The 18,212-nt window shown below is 39.2% G+C and overlaps 1 protein-coding gene across 2 annotated transcripts in view; it reads left to right on the forward strand.

Annotated features, from left to right (window-relative positions):
• Positions 1 to 1,763: 1,763 nt before the first annotated feature.
• Positions 1,764 to 18,212, forward strand: part of LOC114302860 (V-type proton ATPase subunit a3) — a 44,932-nt gene continuing 28,483 nt past the window's right edge. Inside the window, exons 1-5 of one of the 2 annotated variants that reach the window (XM_028247937.2) lie at positions 1,764 to 2,296; positions 3,529 to 3,573; positions 5,251 to 5,373; positions 5,478 to 5,585; positions 5,760 to 5,870. In XM_028247937.2, the coding sequence (XP_028103738.2) occupies positions 2,153 to 2,296; positions 3,529 to 3,573; positions 5,251 to 5,373; positions 5,478 to 5,585; positions 5,760 to 5,870 (531 nt within the window). In that variant the 5' untranslated portion in view covers positions 1,764 to 2,152. Of the gene's footprint in view, positions 2,297 to 3,528; positions 3,574 to 4,532; positions 4,608 to 5,250; positions 5,374 to 5,477; positions 5,586 to 5,759; positions 5,871 to 18,212 lie in introns of those variants that run through there. The other variant, XM_082873613.1, reaches the window with a different exon arrangement.

Here is an 18,212-nt window from a genome sequence, read left to right on the forward strand (position 1 = left end):
TTAGGAAAATAAGTCCAAAACAATAAGGCTCAATCCGCTAACTCAATCCACATCTATTCATCAGTTGCGGTGTGGATACAATTTTCTTAACTCAAATCCCATTTAATAGATGGTAGATGATTTGCAAAAAAGTCAATAGGATTTAATGGTATTTAAGATTACTTAATGAAACTAGTTGGTAATTACTCTAAATTTCTACCAAACGACGTGTAAGATCAACACCATGTAAGTCTCACAGCTATGCGAGACTGTTGGCATCATAATTAAATCATCCAGTTAGAAAGTGATATATGTCAAGTAAGGTCATGTTTGTTTGGGTGGACATGAGCTTGGGATTGGACTAATAGTCCAATAAAATTATTAATCCGATATTTGGTTAAACAATTGAAGTACGCACTAATTATTTTAAACTTGACTATTAGTTAAGATAGGATACATAATCCAACGGATTCGTAATCTTAGGACTATTAGTCATGTGAATGCTAATCCAGTCCGCCCAAACAAACATGGCCTAAGGGTAAATATTCAAGCATGCAAGCCATTAAAGAATCTCACTTTTAAAGCAACTCATACGAGCAACAGATGTGAGTTCTAGCAACTAAAATACAATTATTCAACACGTGAAAAGCACAAGGGAAGAAAGTTACCAAAATAGCAGTTATCAGCGGTTATACACACCCAAAGAGAAGAAGTGACCCTAAGAAATAGCTACAAGGAAGGAGGTCATGGTGAGGAAAAGCAGCTCAACTGCTTCAAAGGCCAAGAAAAAAGTATAAATAGAGGAAAGCAAAGATAAAAGAAGGCCTTCAAACAAATCCAGACCTTACGTCTTTTTCATTTTATTTATCTTTAAATTTCAACACTGCACTTAACTTTTTATAGAAATAGATTAAAATTCTCTTATATATCCAGAATCCAACATTCGAAATTACCATTTCTAAAGGTAACATTTTGTAATTGTATTATTCAACTAATCAATTACACTTTCTGTCCAATCTCTCCCTCATATTTTATTTCGAATTTAAGTTATATTGCATTGGTTCTTACTAAAACACAATCAGTAAAGTTCTCTTTATTGAAGTTGAAAAATCCTAATCACAATCACCTAATTAGTAAATAGACTTATAAATCCTGTAAAAACTTTTCAGATCTTTGCTTACACGCGACAATTACATATCTATATTTTGAAGTGTCAAAATAGCGAACATATTTTTTTTAGCCCATAGAATTTTTCAAAATCATTATTGACACATGATAATTATATTTCTATCTTCTAAAATATTAAAAGATTAATGCTTGAGAGCACTAAAAGGTCATGTTTGATTCACAATACTAATAGTGAGGTATTAATAATCCTATTAAATTAGTGTGGTATTAACTATCCCACCCCTACCCCATTACTAATAATCCTACAAATTTGTTGGATTAATTATACATTGGATTAATAGTCCTAAATCAAAATGTCAAAACAAACATAGGATGATTGGGCCCACGGATTAATAATCCTAATCCCATGCTTTAATCCTTCCAATCAAACATGCCCAAAAGGAAGCACTAGGGAGCACTAATGAGTTGGCTCTTCTTTTGATGTGATGGTTAATTCTTATGTTTTTCTTTTTTTTCTTTTATTTTTTACATTTTTCAACCCATTAAAACTATTAATAATGAGATTTTTTTTTTTCTGATAATAATGATGAGATTTTTTTAATGATTTCTATCATTGTTGATATTAAAATAACCAAACGTTTTTAAAAATAAATCCCAAACAAGAATTTTAGCAAACGCAACTTTAACAAGCAACGGGGAGAGTTTGGTAGGCGATCGCAGTAGGCTTGCGTAAAGAGGACAACACGACGAACCATTACGAAAACGCAGCGAAAGATCACTCACCCGTACATCCCCAAAATCAAATCCTGAGAGGGCCCCCCAACTAAAACAAACCTCTCTCATTGTCCTCTCACCACCTCAGATTCGCTCGCACCGTCGTCTTCCTCCGATTAATTCTCTCCGGCTTCATCACATTGCAGTGATCAAATCAAATCAAAGCATTGCGCGATATGTATATATGAATCAACCAATCTATGCAAAAACACGTTCACATTCATTGTAATTGTAATCGTAATTGTTGTGATAATCATTATCGTTGAAGAAGATGGGAGAGAATGGAGGATGTTTTCCGGCAATGGATCTGTTCCGGTCGGAGCCAATGCAGTTGGCTCAGCTTATCATCCCTATTGAATCGTCTCACCGAACCATTTCCTATCTCGGAGACCTTGGCCTCTTCCAATTCAAAGACGTAAGTTCTATCTATATATATGTGCGTCTGATCTTTGTTAGCCTGTTGCTTGAATTTATCTTTATTTCTAGACTTTTTCAATTTTATTTTATTTTTTTAATTTTTTTATGATAGATTGGAGGTTTTTGGTTGGTACATAAATTGATTCTCCACTGAATTCTTGTTCTATCCTAATTTTTTATTGGCACATTTTGTTTTTTGATTTTTACTTCTTTTTCTTTTGTTTGTTTTCAATTTTTTTTCTGGAGTATATATATATATATAATTTTGGTAACGAAAATGACATTTTTTTCTCCAATCCTTGCTCTTCTTACTCATCTAATCCGAGTAAAAATTCCTTACTCTCTGTTTTTTTTTTTTTTTCTTCTTCATCAAACCTTTTTTTGAAAGATTCCAAACTTGTCCTTGAAACTTGTTTTAACCAATTTTGTTTATTTTATTTTATGTTTTTGTGAATGAACCATCTTTAATTCTTAAAATTTCATCAAATTTGAGTAAAAATAAGACTGTTGGAAATTTGGTTAAGGATTTGGTTCATCTTTGATTTAGTAAAAAAAAGGCCTCTTACTTGATTTGATACAGATCTGATGAAATGGTTGGATCACACTTTTAGCCCCTTTTGTTTTTCATAAAATTTGAATTTGATGAAGAATTGGAGATGCTCTTAAAAATATTAATAGGGCCATGATGATGGCCGTAGTGCTTTGGTTGACAAATGCTGCAGCTTCGATGACTATTCAATGATTTTGTTCATGAATGTTTGTCTGAAAAATGTGAAAAAAGTTTGGATATATGGGGAGATGTGTGCAGTGCAAAAGATTCAGTCCATGAGTTGCAATCGTTGCATCTCGCACCAGCATGTTGACTTGTATTGTGCTAGATTTTATGTGAATTTTCATGAATGCTATGGCATGTACAGGCTGTGTGAACCAAATTCTCAAGTTGTTTTTTAGCCTTCATCTTTTCTTTGTACTTGCAGTTGTTACTTCTTAATTTATAATAATTGGTGAAGAACTGTATTACGAATGGTTTCACTTTGTAGAAGTTCTCATCATTTGCTTACTATGGCTATAAGATGAGCATGTTTTAGATGGTTTTGAATGACAAATTATGGATGTATACCTTAGTTGATGATAATCTAATGTCTGAATCTTTGAATTGTTCTTGAACGTCAACATTTTCTTCTTTCAAACCTTGATGTTAATATCTTTGCTGTGTCTTATGTTCCCCAGCTTAATGCTGAAAAGAGCCCATTCCAGCGGACATATGCTACTCAGGTACATTTTGGTTCCATCCTTATTATTGTTGGACTGAGGTACATCATTATGTAAATCTCTGCTTTTGTGGCTTTACACATTAACGTAGGGATTGTTTGGGTGATCTGAAAAGAGGACCAGATCATGCCCAATTCCATTAAGTTATCTGTTGTTGTTGTTGTGTGTGTGTGTGTGTGTTTTTTTTCTTTTTTTTCCCCTTCCTCAGACAAAGGTGTGCCTGCACTTTTGAAATGCTTTGTCCAAACACTCGAAGTTTTAAAACCTGTTAAGTGGTGGCCCCTAGAACTGGTTTCGGCTCTTCCAGGTCCATAGGTTTGATTTTTGTACAGTATCCATGTTGACTTTGTAGATCTATCAGCTTGTTTATCACTAAGAGATAAAATCTCTGTTTGTTGATTGGTTAGTTGCTATTCACTAAAGAAATGGTCTGGCAACAGTATGAGTATGTTTATGTATCTTGATGTGTTATGTAATCTTAAGATAGTGGGAAGCAAAATGAACATCTTCAGAGCTTATTAATGGAGTATGTTCAGAACCACAGTGAATGGCTCAGAACCTATAGAATGTGGATTCAACACGGCACATATATTCTGGGGCGACAGAACCATAAAACGACAAATATAGTGAGGAAGCAATTATAACCTTAGGATGGCATAGCCTTAAAGTTAAGGGGCCCAATTTTCTCTAAGGCATCGTGTAACGCTACTATTTTATGATTTTGGTCATTAATATATGATTTCATTTAAAAGGAGTTGTAATATCATGTATATAATTTTTTATTTTTTATTTTTGATAAATAATATGTATATAATTTTTAATACATACAAAAACAATTTAATAAGATATCTTGCTCGGGCATGTCCAGCAAATGTTCTGAATGTCATTTGGTGTGGTCATGGCTTCTTTATAGAAGTGTCCTTGTGATGTAAATTCAAGCTTTCATAGAAGTGTCCTTGCAGGATGACATGTACTCTACTAAAAGCTTGTAATGGAGAAGAAAACTAGCTTTTGGGAATTCTCTTTGAAGTGCCAAAGTATGTCTTTATGTTAATGGCAAAACCTTTCCATCTACAGCGTATTAAATGCTTTTTTCCTTGTACAAGGTTGAAACATCAACAATAATTCTTTTTGTTTTTCATTATACACTTGTGCAAAATGAAAAATCTTGAGTATATTACTCTAGTATATTAGGTCACGCAAGCGCTTACTTGACATTCCAAAAAGTGCTTATGGTCAAGGAGGCAGTTGTCTACCACTTTACTTTTGCCATGACGCTTTCATGCACATGCATGCTCTCATGTATTTGTTTTGTTGTAAGACCATGCACACTCAGTTGGTTTTGTCTGGGCTAGTTTTAATTTCATTTGGTTTCCAGGTGGCATGATACTTTTGATTCATTATGTGCGTCTCAATTATATTTTGAGCCTTTTGTAGAATAACAATGTAAAATCATTATTTGTTCTTCCTTTGTTAATGCTCTATATCAACACCTCCCTTTACTGTTATAATACAAACTTTTATTTTGGCCATGTGTACTTGTGTCTTTTTAGTTTGACAAGCTACATGTGGCTTCCATTATTTTCTATAATCCTTGAAATTATGCTTGGACATTGTTCATTAAATAAAAATCCATTTACAACCCATATAATTTTGATGTGTGTAAATTTCTTTAAACAGATCAAAAGATGTAGTGAAATGGCACGGAAGCTACGTTTTTTCAAGGAGCAAATTATGAAGGGAGGTTTATTGCCCTCATTAAGATCTACCAGTGGTACTAACATTAATTTGGATGATGTGGAGGTATGTTAAGCTTTGGTAACTTGGTTTTATAGCTTCTTCTTTTTTCTTTTCTTTTTTTGTTTATATATTTTACAGCTCAACAATTTTCTGGTGGGTGTGGCTAGGTAAAACTTGGAGAACTTGAAGCTGAGTTGATGGAAATGAATGCAAACAGTGAGAAGTTACAATGTGCTTATAATGAACTTTTAGAATATAAGCTTGTTCTGCAGAAGGTATGCCTATTTTTGCTACTTTAGTCATTCGGTTGGATGGCTAATATAGACATATTTGTTGAGCTATTCTTTCTGCGTTTATTATGTCAATCAGTGTTGAAATATGTTCAATTCTTCAATCCCCCTTGATCTTTTAACCTGGGATACGAAGTGAGTTCAATTTCCTCATTTCAGGCTGGTGAATTTTTCCATTCAGCTCAAAGCAATGCTATGGCACAGCAGAGAGAACATGAAGCACGTCAACTTGGTGAAGGATCTATTGACAGTCCTCTACTCATGGAGCAAGTACTATTTGTAGTTTAGCTGTTTCAATTTTTTATTGTTTATATGTATGTTGGCACATAAATTTTAAACCAAATTTATGTTTAAATTTCAAATACAGTCAATGACACACATAGAGCCTACAATAAGATTGTTGTAGGCAATCACTTCCCAAAATGATTAACTTGCTCCGTTGAAGTGTATAAATAAAACAACGTCGTATCTTAACGACGTTATTCAAGATGCTCAAATGACACCTGTAGAGCCTACAGCAAAGACACCACACAGGATGAAACCCCAAAGATCAATCCGGTTAATCAGATATACGATTAATCAGATAGCGCTATTATTCAGAATTTAAATGGCGCTATCATTCAATTTGAAATTCAAATATCATTCAATTTGAAATTCAAATTGAAGATGAAGCATTCCTATCACCTGATGGCCCTCCATAAATATAAGGACCATCACACAAGACGGGGGATTGGAAGATCAGAAGTGAAAAAGATCAGAGAGAGAGAGAAAGAAGTTGAGAGCTAAACAAATCGTTATAAGAAAGAAGAAGAGAAGGCTAGAGAATTCAAGAACCTACGCTAATGGCGATGAATAGGTAAAGGGTTCCAAACCCAAACTGTATTTTGTATTCGAGGGTTCAAAACCCATAATAATCGTAATAAAATATTTTCTTTTTTTAAAATTGTCTTTTGTTGTTTATTTTGTTCTTCATTAATCAGAGGTTTCATTTTGCATAAAATGTGTAATTAACGATCTGAAATACAGATCGGAAATAAGAACCTGCTATTCAAATAATCAACACTGTTTAGTCAAAAAGACTAAACAGTGGACATTTGTAACATAAAATTTTGAAATGTGTTGAAACACTTCATGTTTTAAAATTTGTGTCTACAAATTCTGGCACGCCCAGTGGGACTTATTTCTCCTCTCATCTTTTGAAGAACAAAATAATAATAATATATATATACAGTTGATACTTACTGACGTATTCTTTTGTTATAGGAATGCTGAAGCAACTGTTGGGAGACAAGCCTACACTCCAGTGGTTCTGAAATCACCAAGGTTGGAGATAGCACCCATCACCCAAGGGGCTCCGGAGCGAATGCTCTTGGCTGTCCCAAAGGTAGAGTCAACGAAATCCTGGAAAGATGCACTTCTTTCCCCTGCCACCCAAGGGGCTCCGGAGCGAAAGCTCTTGGCTGTCCCGAAGGTAACTGGTGTGACGAAAAAAGTCACACTTCTCCAGAAAGCTGAAAGTTTGAGAAAGATTACTGAAGATTATGTGAAAGCGTCAAAGCAGTACGCAATTGTGAGGGCCACAGCCCGAACGAAGAGCTTTTTAATTCAGGCAAAGGAGGCTAATCAGTTTGCAACTACGACTTTTGTTGCAGCTTCAACGGGGGCAACCAAAAATGTTGTGGCCCAACTACTCAAAAGGGTAGAAGACTCCATTAAAATGGTGGAGTTTGCCCAGAAGAAAGCTTCTGTTGAAAACATGGCCATCATTAGGGCCATTGGGAGGAGGGTAATGACCCAAACTTCTGTTGATGAAAAAAAGGCCCCTGTTGTTGAAAAAACAGTTGATGCCTATAAACCGATAGTTCTGTTCAGAGCACAAAATCGGTCAAACCAAATCTCAGTCAACTCTCAGGAGCCAAAAGAACACCCGTTGGCTCAACAGGGTTCAAATAAGGAACACCCGTTGGTCCGACAGAATAAGGAACACCCGTTGGCCCAACAGAATAAGAAACACCCGTTGGCCCAACGGGATTTGAATCAACATCAATTGACCCACTCTAAAAATGTAGGGACTGTTTTGAAAATTCATGAGGAATTTGCAAAGGCACAAACAGTTCCTTCTATGCCCTTAGGGGCTCAACTTGATATGCCATTCGGTCCAGTTTCGAAAAGACAAAGGCGAAGAAGAAATAAAGCTTTAAAAAAACTGGAACTAAGAACAGTGGCAACAAATGTTATAGGAGCTATTGAAAGGGCTCTCTCGAAAGATGAACCCCAAAAACAAATTGAAAGTCCTATCTTTGTTGGAAAATCCAAGGTGGATGAGGGTAAGCAACCCTTGAGAAATATTTCTACTTTGGTTGAACTATCTATGGAGGGAATAAGAAAAGGGCCTGTGACAAGGTCCATAACCCGTCAGGCTCAAAACAAAGCATCGCAGTCAGATGCTTCAAATATGAGTAATGTTGTGGGGGTTGATAATCCTTTATACGAACAAGATGATTCTATCTCGTTTGTTTCAACAAATATTGGAAACAATGAATTGAAAGATATCAACAAAGTCGCGGTTATGATGACTGAGGTTGAGAAAGAAGGTGAAAGTTCGCAGGTCCAACAGGACCAAAGTCTCAAGGAAAAAGTGGTGGCCCTACAAGAACAACTCGAGAGAAAAGAACGGGAAATGGCTGCTATGTTGGAGCAAATGCAACAGCTGCAGGCCCAAATGACAGGACCAGGAAGTGCACCCAAACAAATGACACAACCTGTTGTAGGGACATCTGTAGGCATACAAAGTACACTAGCCCCAGGGGGCAATGGTCCTTGTTACTCTGATCTGACCAGTGGTGGTATGAATCCAATGCTCATGGCCATGATTGATGATATGGTGAGGAGACAAGTAAAGAAAGTCAAAGAAAAAGATGATGAGAATTTTCGAATAATTACAAAACCTTACCCAGCATGGGTAGATGCTGTTCCATTCCCTTCTGGTTTTTCCCAACCAGATTTCAAAATGTTTGATGGAACAGGAGATCCAAGACAACATGTGGCTCATTTCCTTTCAAGATGCGGGCCAATAGCCCAGAATGAGGCCCTGTGCCTGCAGCTATTTGTCCAATCGCTTGAAAGTTCTGCATTTACTTGGTATGCTAATCTTCCTGAGGGATCAATCCTAAATTGGGATTCCATGGTGAAGGAGTTCCTTAAACAGTTCTGCAACACACAAAGACGAGTTGGAGTACCAGAACTGATTGAGACCAAGCAACGTGACAATGAGTCTGTTACAGATTTCATTGCAAGATGGCGAGCTTTGACATTTGCTTGTCCTCAAAAGTTTACACAATTAGAGTTAATTCGGATGTGCCTTAACAACTTCCGACATGAGCTCTCTACGGCTCTTATGGCTCAAACTTTTGAAGGATTCAATGATCTATGCACTAAAGCTCATGATATGGAGCTGCATTTAGCTAAACGAAGGAGGTCTAGGGCCGTTGAAAGGGTTGAGTCCTCGACTGCAGCTACAATCGAAACCAGAAAGAAGGGTCCCGTTGTAGTAGGGGCTAAAAAGCCCAAGGAATTTAAAAAGGTGACTATGAAAGAGAGGTTGGAGAAAAAATATTCTTTCATGGATGATCTGGTCGAAGACCTATTTGAAGATCTGTTGGAGCAAAAGTTGATTGCTCTCCCTGAGGTGAAAAGACCACATGAGGTAGGAAAGACCAATGATCCAAAGTATTGCCCCTACCATCGTTTGATTAGTCATCCGATAAAAGAGTGTTTTGTTCTGAAAGATAAAATTCAAGAACTTTTGGACTCTAAGATCATTGAGCTCCCTCCTCAAGAGAAAGCATCTGCTAACCCAATCACTATCGACAATGATAATGAAGGTGAATGGGTTGTTTATCAGTCAAAAAGCATGAAGAAAAAACAAAATGCCACAGTGAAAGTTAGAAGTGTGGTTGATTCAACAACACAAGGGCCAAAAGTTTCCAAAAAGAAAAAATCAAAAGTTTCTAGGAAACTAAAAAAAGCCAGAGTAAATAAGAGAAAAGGAAAAAAGAACCCAAAGAAGGAAAAGGGGGAGAAATTGGTCCCTGATGAGCAGTTAGAGCAAGATCCTCTTGTCCCAGTTACATTGGAGGAATTTCTACCTTCAAAATTTCAATCTGTGGAGTTGCAGACATACTTTGATAAAAGAAGGAAGGAAAAGTTTACTTTGGCCCCTTGCCTAACCATCATTGTTTTGAGTGATAGCGAGGAAGATGAGGGTGAAATTGGTTCAAAAGTTAGGGAAGGGGATTGCATTACATCTCCTATCTGTATACCTGACTCACCAGAGTATACACCAACTTCTCCAGAATACACACCGGCCTCTCCAGAATACACACCAGCCTCTCCAGAATATACACCAGTTTCTCCAGAGTATACACCAGAAGCCTTTTCTCCAGAGTATTCGCCAGTACCACCAATGTACTATCAAAGCACTCCAGAATATGTAAGGGGAACAGAACAAAGAGACACCGGGTGTAGGTCCGACTCTGAGCTTGTAAAAAAGGCGAAAAAACGACTACATTTCAAGGATGATGAGTTGAATGGCAGGTGTATGTCGGATGATGAAGTATGGAAGCATTCAAGTAAACAAGCAAAGTCATCTCAAGTTGAGGATCCTAATGAAGATTGGGAACTTAACTTTTCCCCTGATGATTCACCACACACATCCCCAGCTAGGACATACGATGGAGAAAGTGTATCAAGTGACCACTTTGACTTTCCTTGTAATGTCATCACTGTGGACGTAAATTTTGAAGAGCGAGAAATACATATCATTCGCAATCCAGGTGATGATGAGAAAGCAAAAATTGAAGCTAGAAGGGAAACAGAACATCAGGTAAAAGTAACAGTCTCTTTGAAAGATGAGGGTTTTGAAGCCCATCAAAATTTGAGTATTGAAAGAAATCAAATTTCTGGACACCCTTTCCCTAATTGGGTCGAATGGGTTCAGTTCCCACGAGGATATGCAGTACCTCGTTTTCCTTTATATAATGGGACAGGTTATCCAAGGCGCCATTTGGTTCGTTTCCTTGCACAATGTGGAAATACAGTAAAAAGCCAGGCGTTACTTCTACGGCAGTTCGTTCTTTCTTTGGAAGGATGGGCAGCGGATTGGTACTTCAGCCTGCCACCTAATTCAATCCCAGATTGGGACACCATGGCTGATCGATTTTATAGGACATTTTATAAACCATGGCCAATAGAAATTGAGATGTCAGAACATTTGGATGACGAAGGTACATCTTCTCAAACATATGATTTCATAGAAGGGACAATTGAGGAGAAGATTGAAACTGCCCTTGACCTTCGAGAGATGGGCACTTATCGCCCAAGGGATTTGTTCCCTTTATGGGTAGAGCAAACACCATTTCCTGAAGGATACGAACTTCCAAATTTTGTCCTATATGAGGGTTATGGAGATCCTCAAAAACATATTAGGCGTTTTTTGAAACAGTGTGGGGAAACAGCTCAAAATGAAGCACTTTGCCTAAAACAATTCCCCCTTTCCTTAGAGGGGATCGCCTTTGACTGGTATTGCTCCCTCGATGGAGTCGTGGTGCCTAGTTGGGAGGCCATGAAGAATGGTTTTGAAGATTCTCAATGCTTTTATAGGCGTGACTCCCGGTATCTAAGAAATGGGAGAAGAATGCAGCTTCAGGAAGATGGAGAAGTGACTGATGATGATGATCACCCTGCAGCTGGACCAGTTAACATGGTCCAAATAAGTGAGGGACCAAAAGAAGTTGAGGTCAACGGAAAGGCGGTTGCTGAAGTATGCCAGACTTACTTGACCTACCGGAGGAAATTACGAAATCCTCAAGACCCTCAAACGTCAGAAGTTTCACAGGTCTTGCTGGAGGAGGAGCAAGTGAAATATGATGTGCTAGCTCATCTAAAGAAAATTCCAGCATTGTTGAGTGTATATGATGCACTGAAAATGTCTCCAGAGCTTCGAAAGTCTCTAATATATGCCCTGTCCAAGCCAGAGGATTTCCACAAAGAAATCGAGAGTAGAAATCAAGAGAAGGCAACTACATGCATGGCTATGGTAACCTTTGGTGACAAAGACATGTGTGCTGAAATGACAGACCATAATCGGCCTTTGTTTATCACTGGACTTATCCATGATGTGAAAATTTCTCGAATTCTCGTTGATGGAGGATCTGCGGTGAACCTTCTGCCTCGGAGGGCCTTAAATTTGTTAGGGGTTCGAATTTCACAACTTCGCCCAAGTCGTTTGGTCATTCAAGGATTTAATCAGAATGAGCAACGCCCAATGGGGAAGATTGAATTGCGAACCAAGTTTGGAGATATTGAAGAAAGTACTGAGTTCTTGGTCATTGATGTAGACACCTCCTACAATGCTTTGCTTGGGAGACCATGGATGCATAATCATCATGCAGTGCCATCAACTTATCACCAATGTATCAAGTACCCGTTGCTTTCACCCAAAAAAGAGGGGATAATTGTGGCTGACAATGATCCATTTGGTGAAGTAGAGGCCTATTATGCTGATGCTCGCTTCTATACAAAGACTTCACAAAGAAAGGAAAAAGATGTGAAAAAGTCTGAAGATACTCCGAATGTCAAAGACGTTCTAGAGTCTACTCCAGTTTCAACAAAAAGAACTTTTCGATATGTGCCAAAGTCCGAAAGGAAACTAGGGGCAAAGGCTCTAGCCCCAATAAATCCAATTTTGGATCTCAAGGGTGAGTTCACGTTGCCATTAAGGAGGACAGAATGTACCTATGTGGAGAAATATAATAAGATTGTGGTCCCTTCTAAGGGAAAAGGATCGAAACCCATCATATTTCACTCACTTGGAGATGTTGAACAGAAAGTGAAAGTTGAACAAGTGCCAGAAGAAAACATCTCGAGTTTTGAGAAGCCTAATTTCAGTGCAGAAATTACACAGATGTTGGTGAAAGTTGGTTTAGATCCTGAAAAAATACCCGAAACAATGACACCCTTTGACTTTGCATTAACGCCTTCGCAGAGGCAAGCTATACAGCAAGGCGGTATTATCACCGCTAGGACAGAAGGGTTAGGCTATCGGGGTGATGAGGAAAAATTTCCAGTAAACATGACTATCACTCGAGATGTGTCGGAAGATGTTGACCAAGATGAAGCTCAACCTGCACCAATAGAATTTGAAGCAGGAGGCCAAGCTACCGTGGATGACCTTTGTGAAATAAATCTGGGTGATGAAGGAGAAAACAAACCAACCTTCATTAGTGCAAATTTAAAGGAAGAAGAAGCCTGGCAATATATTTCCTTCTTAAGGGAGTATCGTGACATATTTGCATGGAACTACAATGAGATGCCCGGTTTTAATCCAGAGATTGCAGTCCATAAGCTTGCAATTCACCCTGAGAAACGGCCAGTTAAGCAGCCTCAGAGGCGAACTCGACCAGAGCTTACAGCCCAAATTGAAGCCGAAGTCGACAAGCTTATCAATGCAGGATTCATCAGGGAAGTCAAATATCCAACCTGGCTAGCAAACATAGTGCCAGTCAAGAAAAAGAATGGTCAAATCAGGGTTTTTATTGATTTCCGTGATCTCAATGAGGCTTGTCCTAAAGATGACTTTCCTTTGCCCATCACTGAACTTCTTGTAGATGCAACTACTGGGTATGAAACCTTGTCTTTTATGGATGGATACTCTGGATACAATCAAATTCGAATGGCACCTGAAGATGAAGAAATGACTGCGTTCAGGACTCCGAGAGGAGTCTTTTGCTATAAGGTAATGCCTTTTGGCCTGAAAAATGCTGGGGCCACGTATCAAAGGGCGATGACTGTAATTTTTGGTGATATGCTCCATGACACCATCGAATGCTATGTTGATGATCTTGTCGTCAAGACAAAGGAAAAGGAAAACCATGTGGAAGATTTGAGAAAAATCTTCGAACGTTTGAGGAGGTACAAACTCAAGATGAACCCACTAAAATGTGCATTCGGAGTTTCATCAGGAAAATTTCTTGGGTTTGTGGTTCGAAACAGAGGGATTGAAATTGACCCTACCAAGATTAAAGCCATTGCCGAAATGCCTCCTCCACGAAATTTAAGGGAATTGAAGGGGCTACAAGGGAGATTGGCCTATATCAGAAGATTTATTTCTAACTTGGCTGGTCGATGTTTGCCATTCTCAAGATTGATGAAAAAGGGTGTTCCATTTGAATGGGATCAGCAGTGCCAAAATGCTTTTAATAGTATTAAGGAGTATCTTTTAAAGCCTCCAGTACTCATGAGCCCAATAAAAAGGAAACCACTTTTGTTGTATATAACAGCCTTGGATGGTTCGTTAGGGGCACTGTTGGCACAACATAATGAGCATGGGAAAGAAAATGCCTTGTATTACTTGAGTCGTACTTTGGTTGGGGCAGAAGTCAATTACTCCCCTATCGAAAAGACATGTCTTGCCTTGGTGTTCGCCTTGCAAAAACTAAAGCACTATGTCTTGGAACACGAAGTTAAGTTGATATCAAGAGCAGACCCCTTGAAATATATACTTTCACGGCCCATACTTTCAGGGAAAATTGCAAAGTGGGCTGTAATTCTCCAACAATTCGCAATTGAATATGTTCCCCAAAGAGCTGTAAAGGGGCAGGCTCTAGCAGATTTTTTGGCAGCACATCCTATACCTGATGACTCACCTCTAGTAACTGATTTACCAGATGAAGAGGTTATGCAAGTAGAAATTCAGAAAGGATGGGAGATGTATTTTGATGGAGCTTCAAGGAGTCCAGATGGCAAAAAGCAAGAAAATCCTAAAAACAATAAAGCTAGAATTGGAATTGTGTTTGTGACTCCAGACAATGCTATAATCACCCATTCTTTCGCCTTAAGTGAAGGATGCTCCAATAATGAGGCAGAATATGAAGCTGTAATTGCTGGATTAGAATTGGCATTACAAATTCCTATTGAAGAACTCTCAATTTATGGAGATTCGGAACTGGTGGTAAAGCAACTCCGTGGAGAATACATTGTTAAGAAAACAAGTCTCATCCCGTATCATGAAAGGGCTGATCAATTGCTTTCGCAATTCAGAAAAACACATATTTTCCATGTGAAGAGAAGAACAAATGCTCGAGCTGATTCACTTGCAAGTTTGGCTGCATCACTCACCCTACCAGATAGCAAAACAATTACTATCACAGTAGGTGAAAGAAGGGTGTTGCAACCTTTAAAAGAGGTTTCTGACTTGGTTCCAATCTTGGTTGTCACCACGAAAGGAGAAAACGAGGAGGATTGGCGGGAACCATTCATAACTTACCTCCAACATGGTAGGCTACCTGAAGATAAAGTAAAAAGAATTGAAGTGAGACGCAGGGCTACCAAATTCGTCCTGTGGAAAGATGGAACGTTATATAAAAGGTCTTTGGATGGAATGTTCATGCGGTGTATAGCCAAGGAGCGTATTCAAGAGGTAATGGCAGAAATACATGCAGGTGTATGTGGGGCACACCAAAGTGGTCCTAAATTACATATGCAGCTAAAACGGTTGGGATACTATTGGCCGACTATGATTGCAGATTGCATAAATTATGCTCGGAGATGCCAAGTCTGTCAATTCCATGGGAACTTTCTCCACCAACCCCCAGAGCCTTTACATTTAACAACTTGTTCTTGGCCATTTGCAGCATGGGGCATGGACATTATTGGTCCTTTTATACCTCCGTCTTCAGCAGGATATCGATACATCCTAGCTGCAACTGACTATTTCTCAAAATGGGCAGAGGCCGTGGCTTTAAAGGATATAAAAAGCACAGTTGTCTCCGAGTTCATCCGAACCCATATCATTTACAGGTTCGGGATTCCAGAAAGTATCATCATGGATAATGGACAGCCGTTCAGGAGTGATACTTTGAACAAGTTATTTGCTAAGTACAAAATCAAAAACAACCATTCATCAAGATATCATGCACCTGCCAATGGTTTGGCAGAAGCTTTCAACAAGACATTGTGCAAAATTCTCAAGAAGATGGTGGATAAGAACAAAAAAGCTTGGCATGAGAAGTTACAAGAAGCTTTGTGGGCTTATCGGACTTCGCACAGAACTCCTACTCAAGCAACCCCTTATTCGTTGGTCTTTGGAGGAGAAGCAGTGTTACCACTTGAGGTTCAAATACCATCATTGCGAGTGGCAATACAAGAGTCCTTAACGGAAGATGAAAGCGCAAGAGTGAGGTTGGCTGAGCTCGAGACCCTAGATGAAAGAAGGTTGTATGCTCAACAGAATTTGGAGATCTATCAACAAAGGATGGCAAATGCGTTCAATAAAAGGGTGAGGCTTTGCTCCTTTAAAAAGGGAGACTTGGTACTAATGGTTAGAACACCCATAGTAGTCTCACGAAGAACCAAAGGAAAGCTTGAGCCCAAATGGGAAGGACCTTATGTGGTTGAGAAGGTTTATTCTAATGGGGCCTATTTGTTGATAACGATGGATGGTGACAGAATCATTCCCCCAACTAATGCAAGGTTCTTGAAAAGATATTACCCTTAAGAAAGCCTGCTAGGTTGAAAACCCGAAAGGGCGGTCTAGGCAAAAGTTAGGGCAAAAAAAAAAAAAAAAAAAACCACCAACGGTATTGTATGTGGTTAAACTGCTAAAATACCTCACCGAAATCTAAGGTGATAAAATAGTAGATACTCCTGGCCCGCAAGAGTATAAACTGTGTACGGCCAAACAAAAGTCAAACCCACCAACGGTATTGTATGTGGTTAAACTGCTAAAATACCTCACCGAAATCTAAGGTGATAAAACATTAGATACTCCTGGCCCGCAAGAGTATAAACTGTGTACGGCCAAACAAAAGTCAAACACCACCAACGGTATTGTATGTGGTTAAACTGCTAAAATACCTCACCGAAATCTAAGGTGATAAAACATTGGATACTCCTGGCCCGCAAGAGTATAAACTGTGTACGGCCAAACAAAAGTCAAACCCACCAACGATATTAAAACATTGGATATTCCTGGCCTGCAAGAGTATAAACTGTGTACGGCCAAACAAAAGTCAAACACCACCAACGGTATTGTATGTGGTTAAACTGCTAAAATACCTCACCGAAATCTAAGGTGATAAAACATTGGATACTCCTGGCCCGCAAGAGTATAAACTGTGTACGACCAAAATAAGACAAATAAATGTATTGTATTGAGAAATTTCATATAACAAGTAAATCTATTGTGTACGGCTAAAATAAGACAAATCAATGTATTGTATTGAGAAATTTCGAATAACAAATAAATCCATCACTGAGCGAAATTTCATAAATACATTATGTTCGGATGAATAACAAAATAAAAGTACATTCATTCATTAAGAGAAGCCTTAGCCCTTTCGAAGGCACGTTCCACAACACTGTGTTGTCCATTCTTCTTCTTGTGTTGGCTCAAAACATTCAGAGCAGTTTGCACGTCTTCTTCTGATTTAGAAACACTCTCGGAAGCTTGTGCAAAATCACACATAAAATATGCATGTTCCGCTTGGGTGGATGACAATTCCTTTTCAAGTTGTTTGAGTAACTCTTTGGTTTGAATAAACCTTTCATTAAGACCCGCAATGTGCTCATCCGACTTGATAATTGAAGCAACTGTTCATGTTCGCCAGAAACTTTGTCGAAATGAAGCTTCTTCTCATAGTATTAGGCCTCAAAGAGGTTAGTTGAGGCAAAATGTCATAATATAAAGAAATTGACGAAAATCCCTTGCCAAGGACTCAAGCCGTTGGGGTGACGGACACAGTCACTGCCAAGGTTTCAAGTCGTTTGGATGACGGACACAATCACTGCCAAGGTTTCAAGTCGTTGGGGTGACCGAGGCAATCACTGCCAAGGTCTCAAGCCGTTGGGGTGACGGACACAATCACTGCCAAGGTTTCAAGCCGTTGGGGTGACGGACACAATCACTGCCAAGGACTCAAGCCGTTGGGGTGACGGACACAATCACTGCCAAGGTTTCAAGCCGTTGGGGTGACGGACACAATCACTGCCAAGGACTCAAGCCGTTGGGGTGACGGACACAATCACTGCCAAGGTTTCAAGCCGTTGGGGTGACGGACACAATCACTGCCAAGGTTTCAAGCCGTTGGGGTGATGGACACAATCACTGCCAAGGACTCAAGCCGTTGGGGTGACGGACACAATCACTGCCAAGGTTTCAAGCCGTTGGGGTGACGGACACAATCACTGCCAAGGTTTCAAGCCGTTGGGGTGACGGACACAATCACTGCCAAGGACTCAAGCCGTTGGGGTGACGGACACAGTCACTGCCAAGGTTTCAAGCCGTTGGGGTGACCGAGGCAATCACTGCCAAGGACTCAAGCCGTTGGGGTGACGGACACAATCACTGCCAAGGTTTCAAGCCATTGGGGTGACGGACACATTCACTGCCAAGGTTTCAAGCCGTTGGGGTGACGGACACAATCACTGCCAAGGACGCAAGCCGTTGGGGTGACGGACGCATTCACTGCCAAGGTTTCAAGCCGTTGGGGTGAAAGACACAATCACTGCCAAGGATTCAAGCCATTGGGGTGAAGGACACAATCACTGCCAAGG

This window comes from Camellia sinensis, chromosome 6 (assembly GCF_055761805.1).
Source record: "Camellia sinensis isolate YWXY chromosome 6, ASM5576180v1, whole genome shotgun sequence".
NCBI classification, from domain to species: domain Eukaryota; kingdom Viridiplantae; phylum Streptophyta; class Magnoliopsida; order Ericales; family Theaceae; genus Camellia; species Camellia sinensis.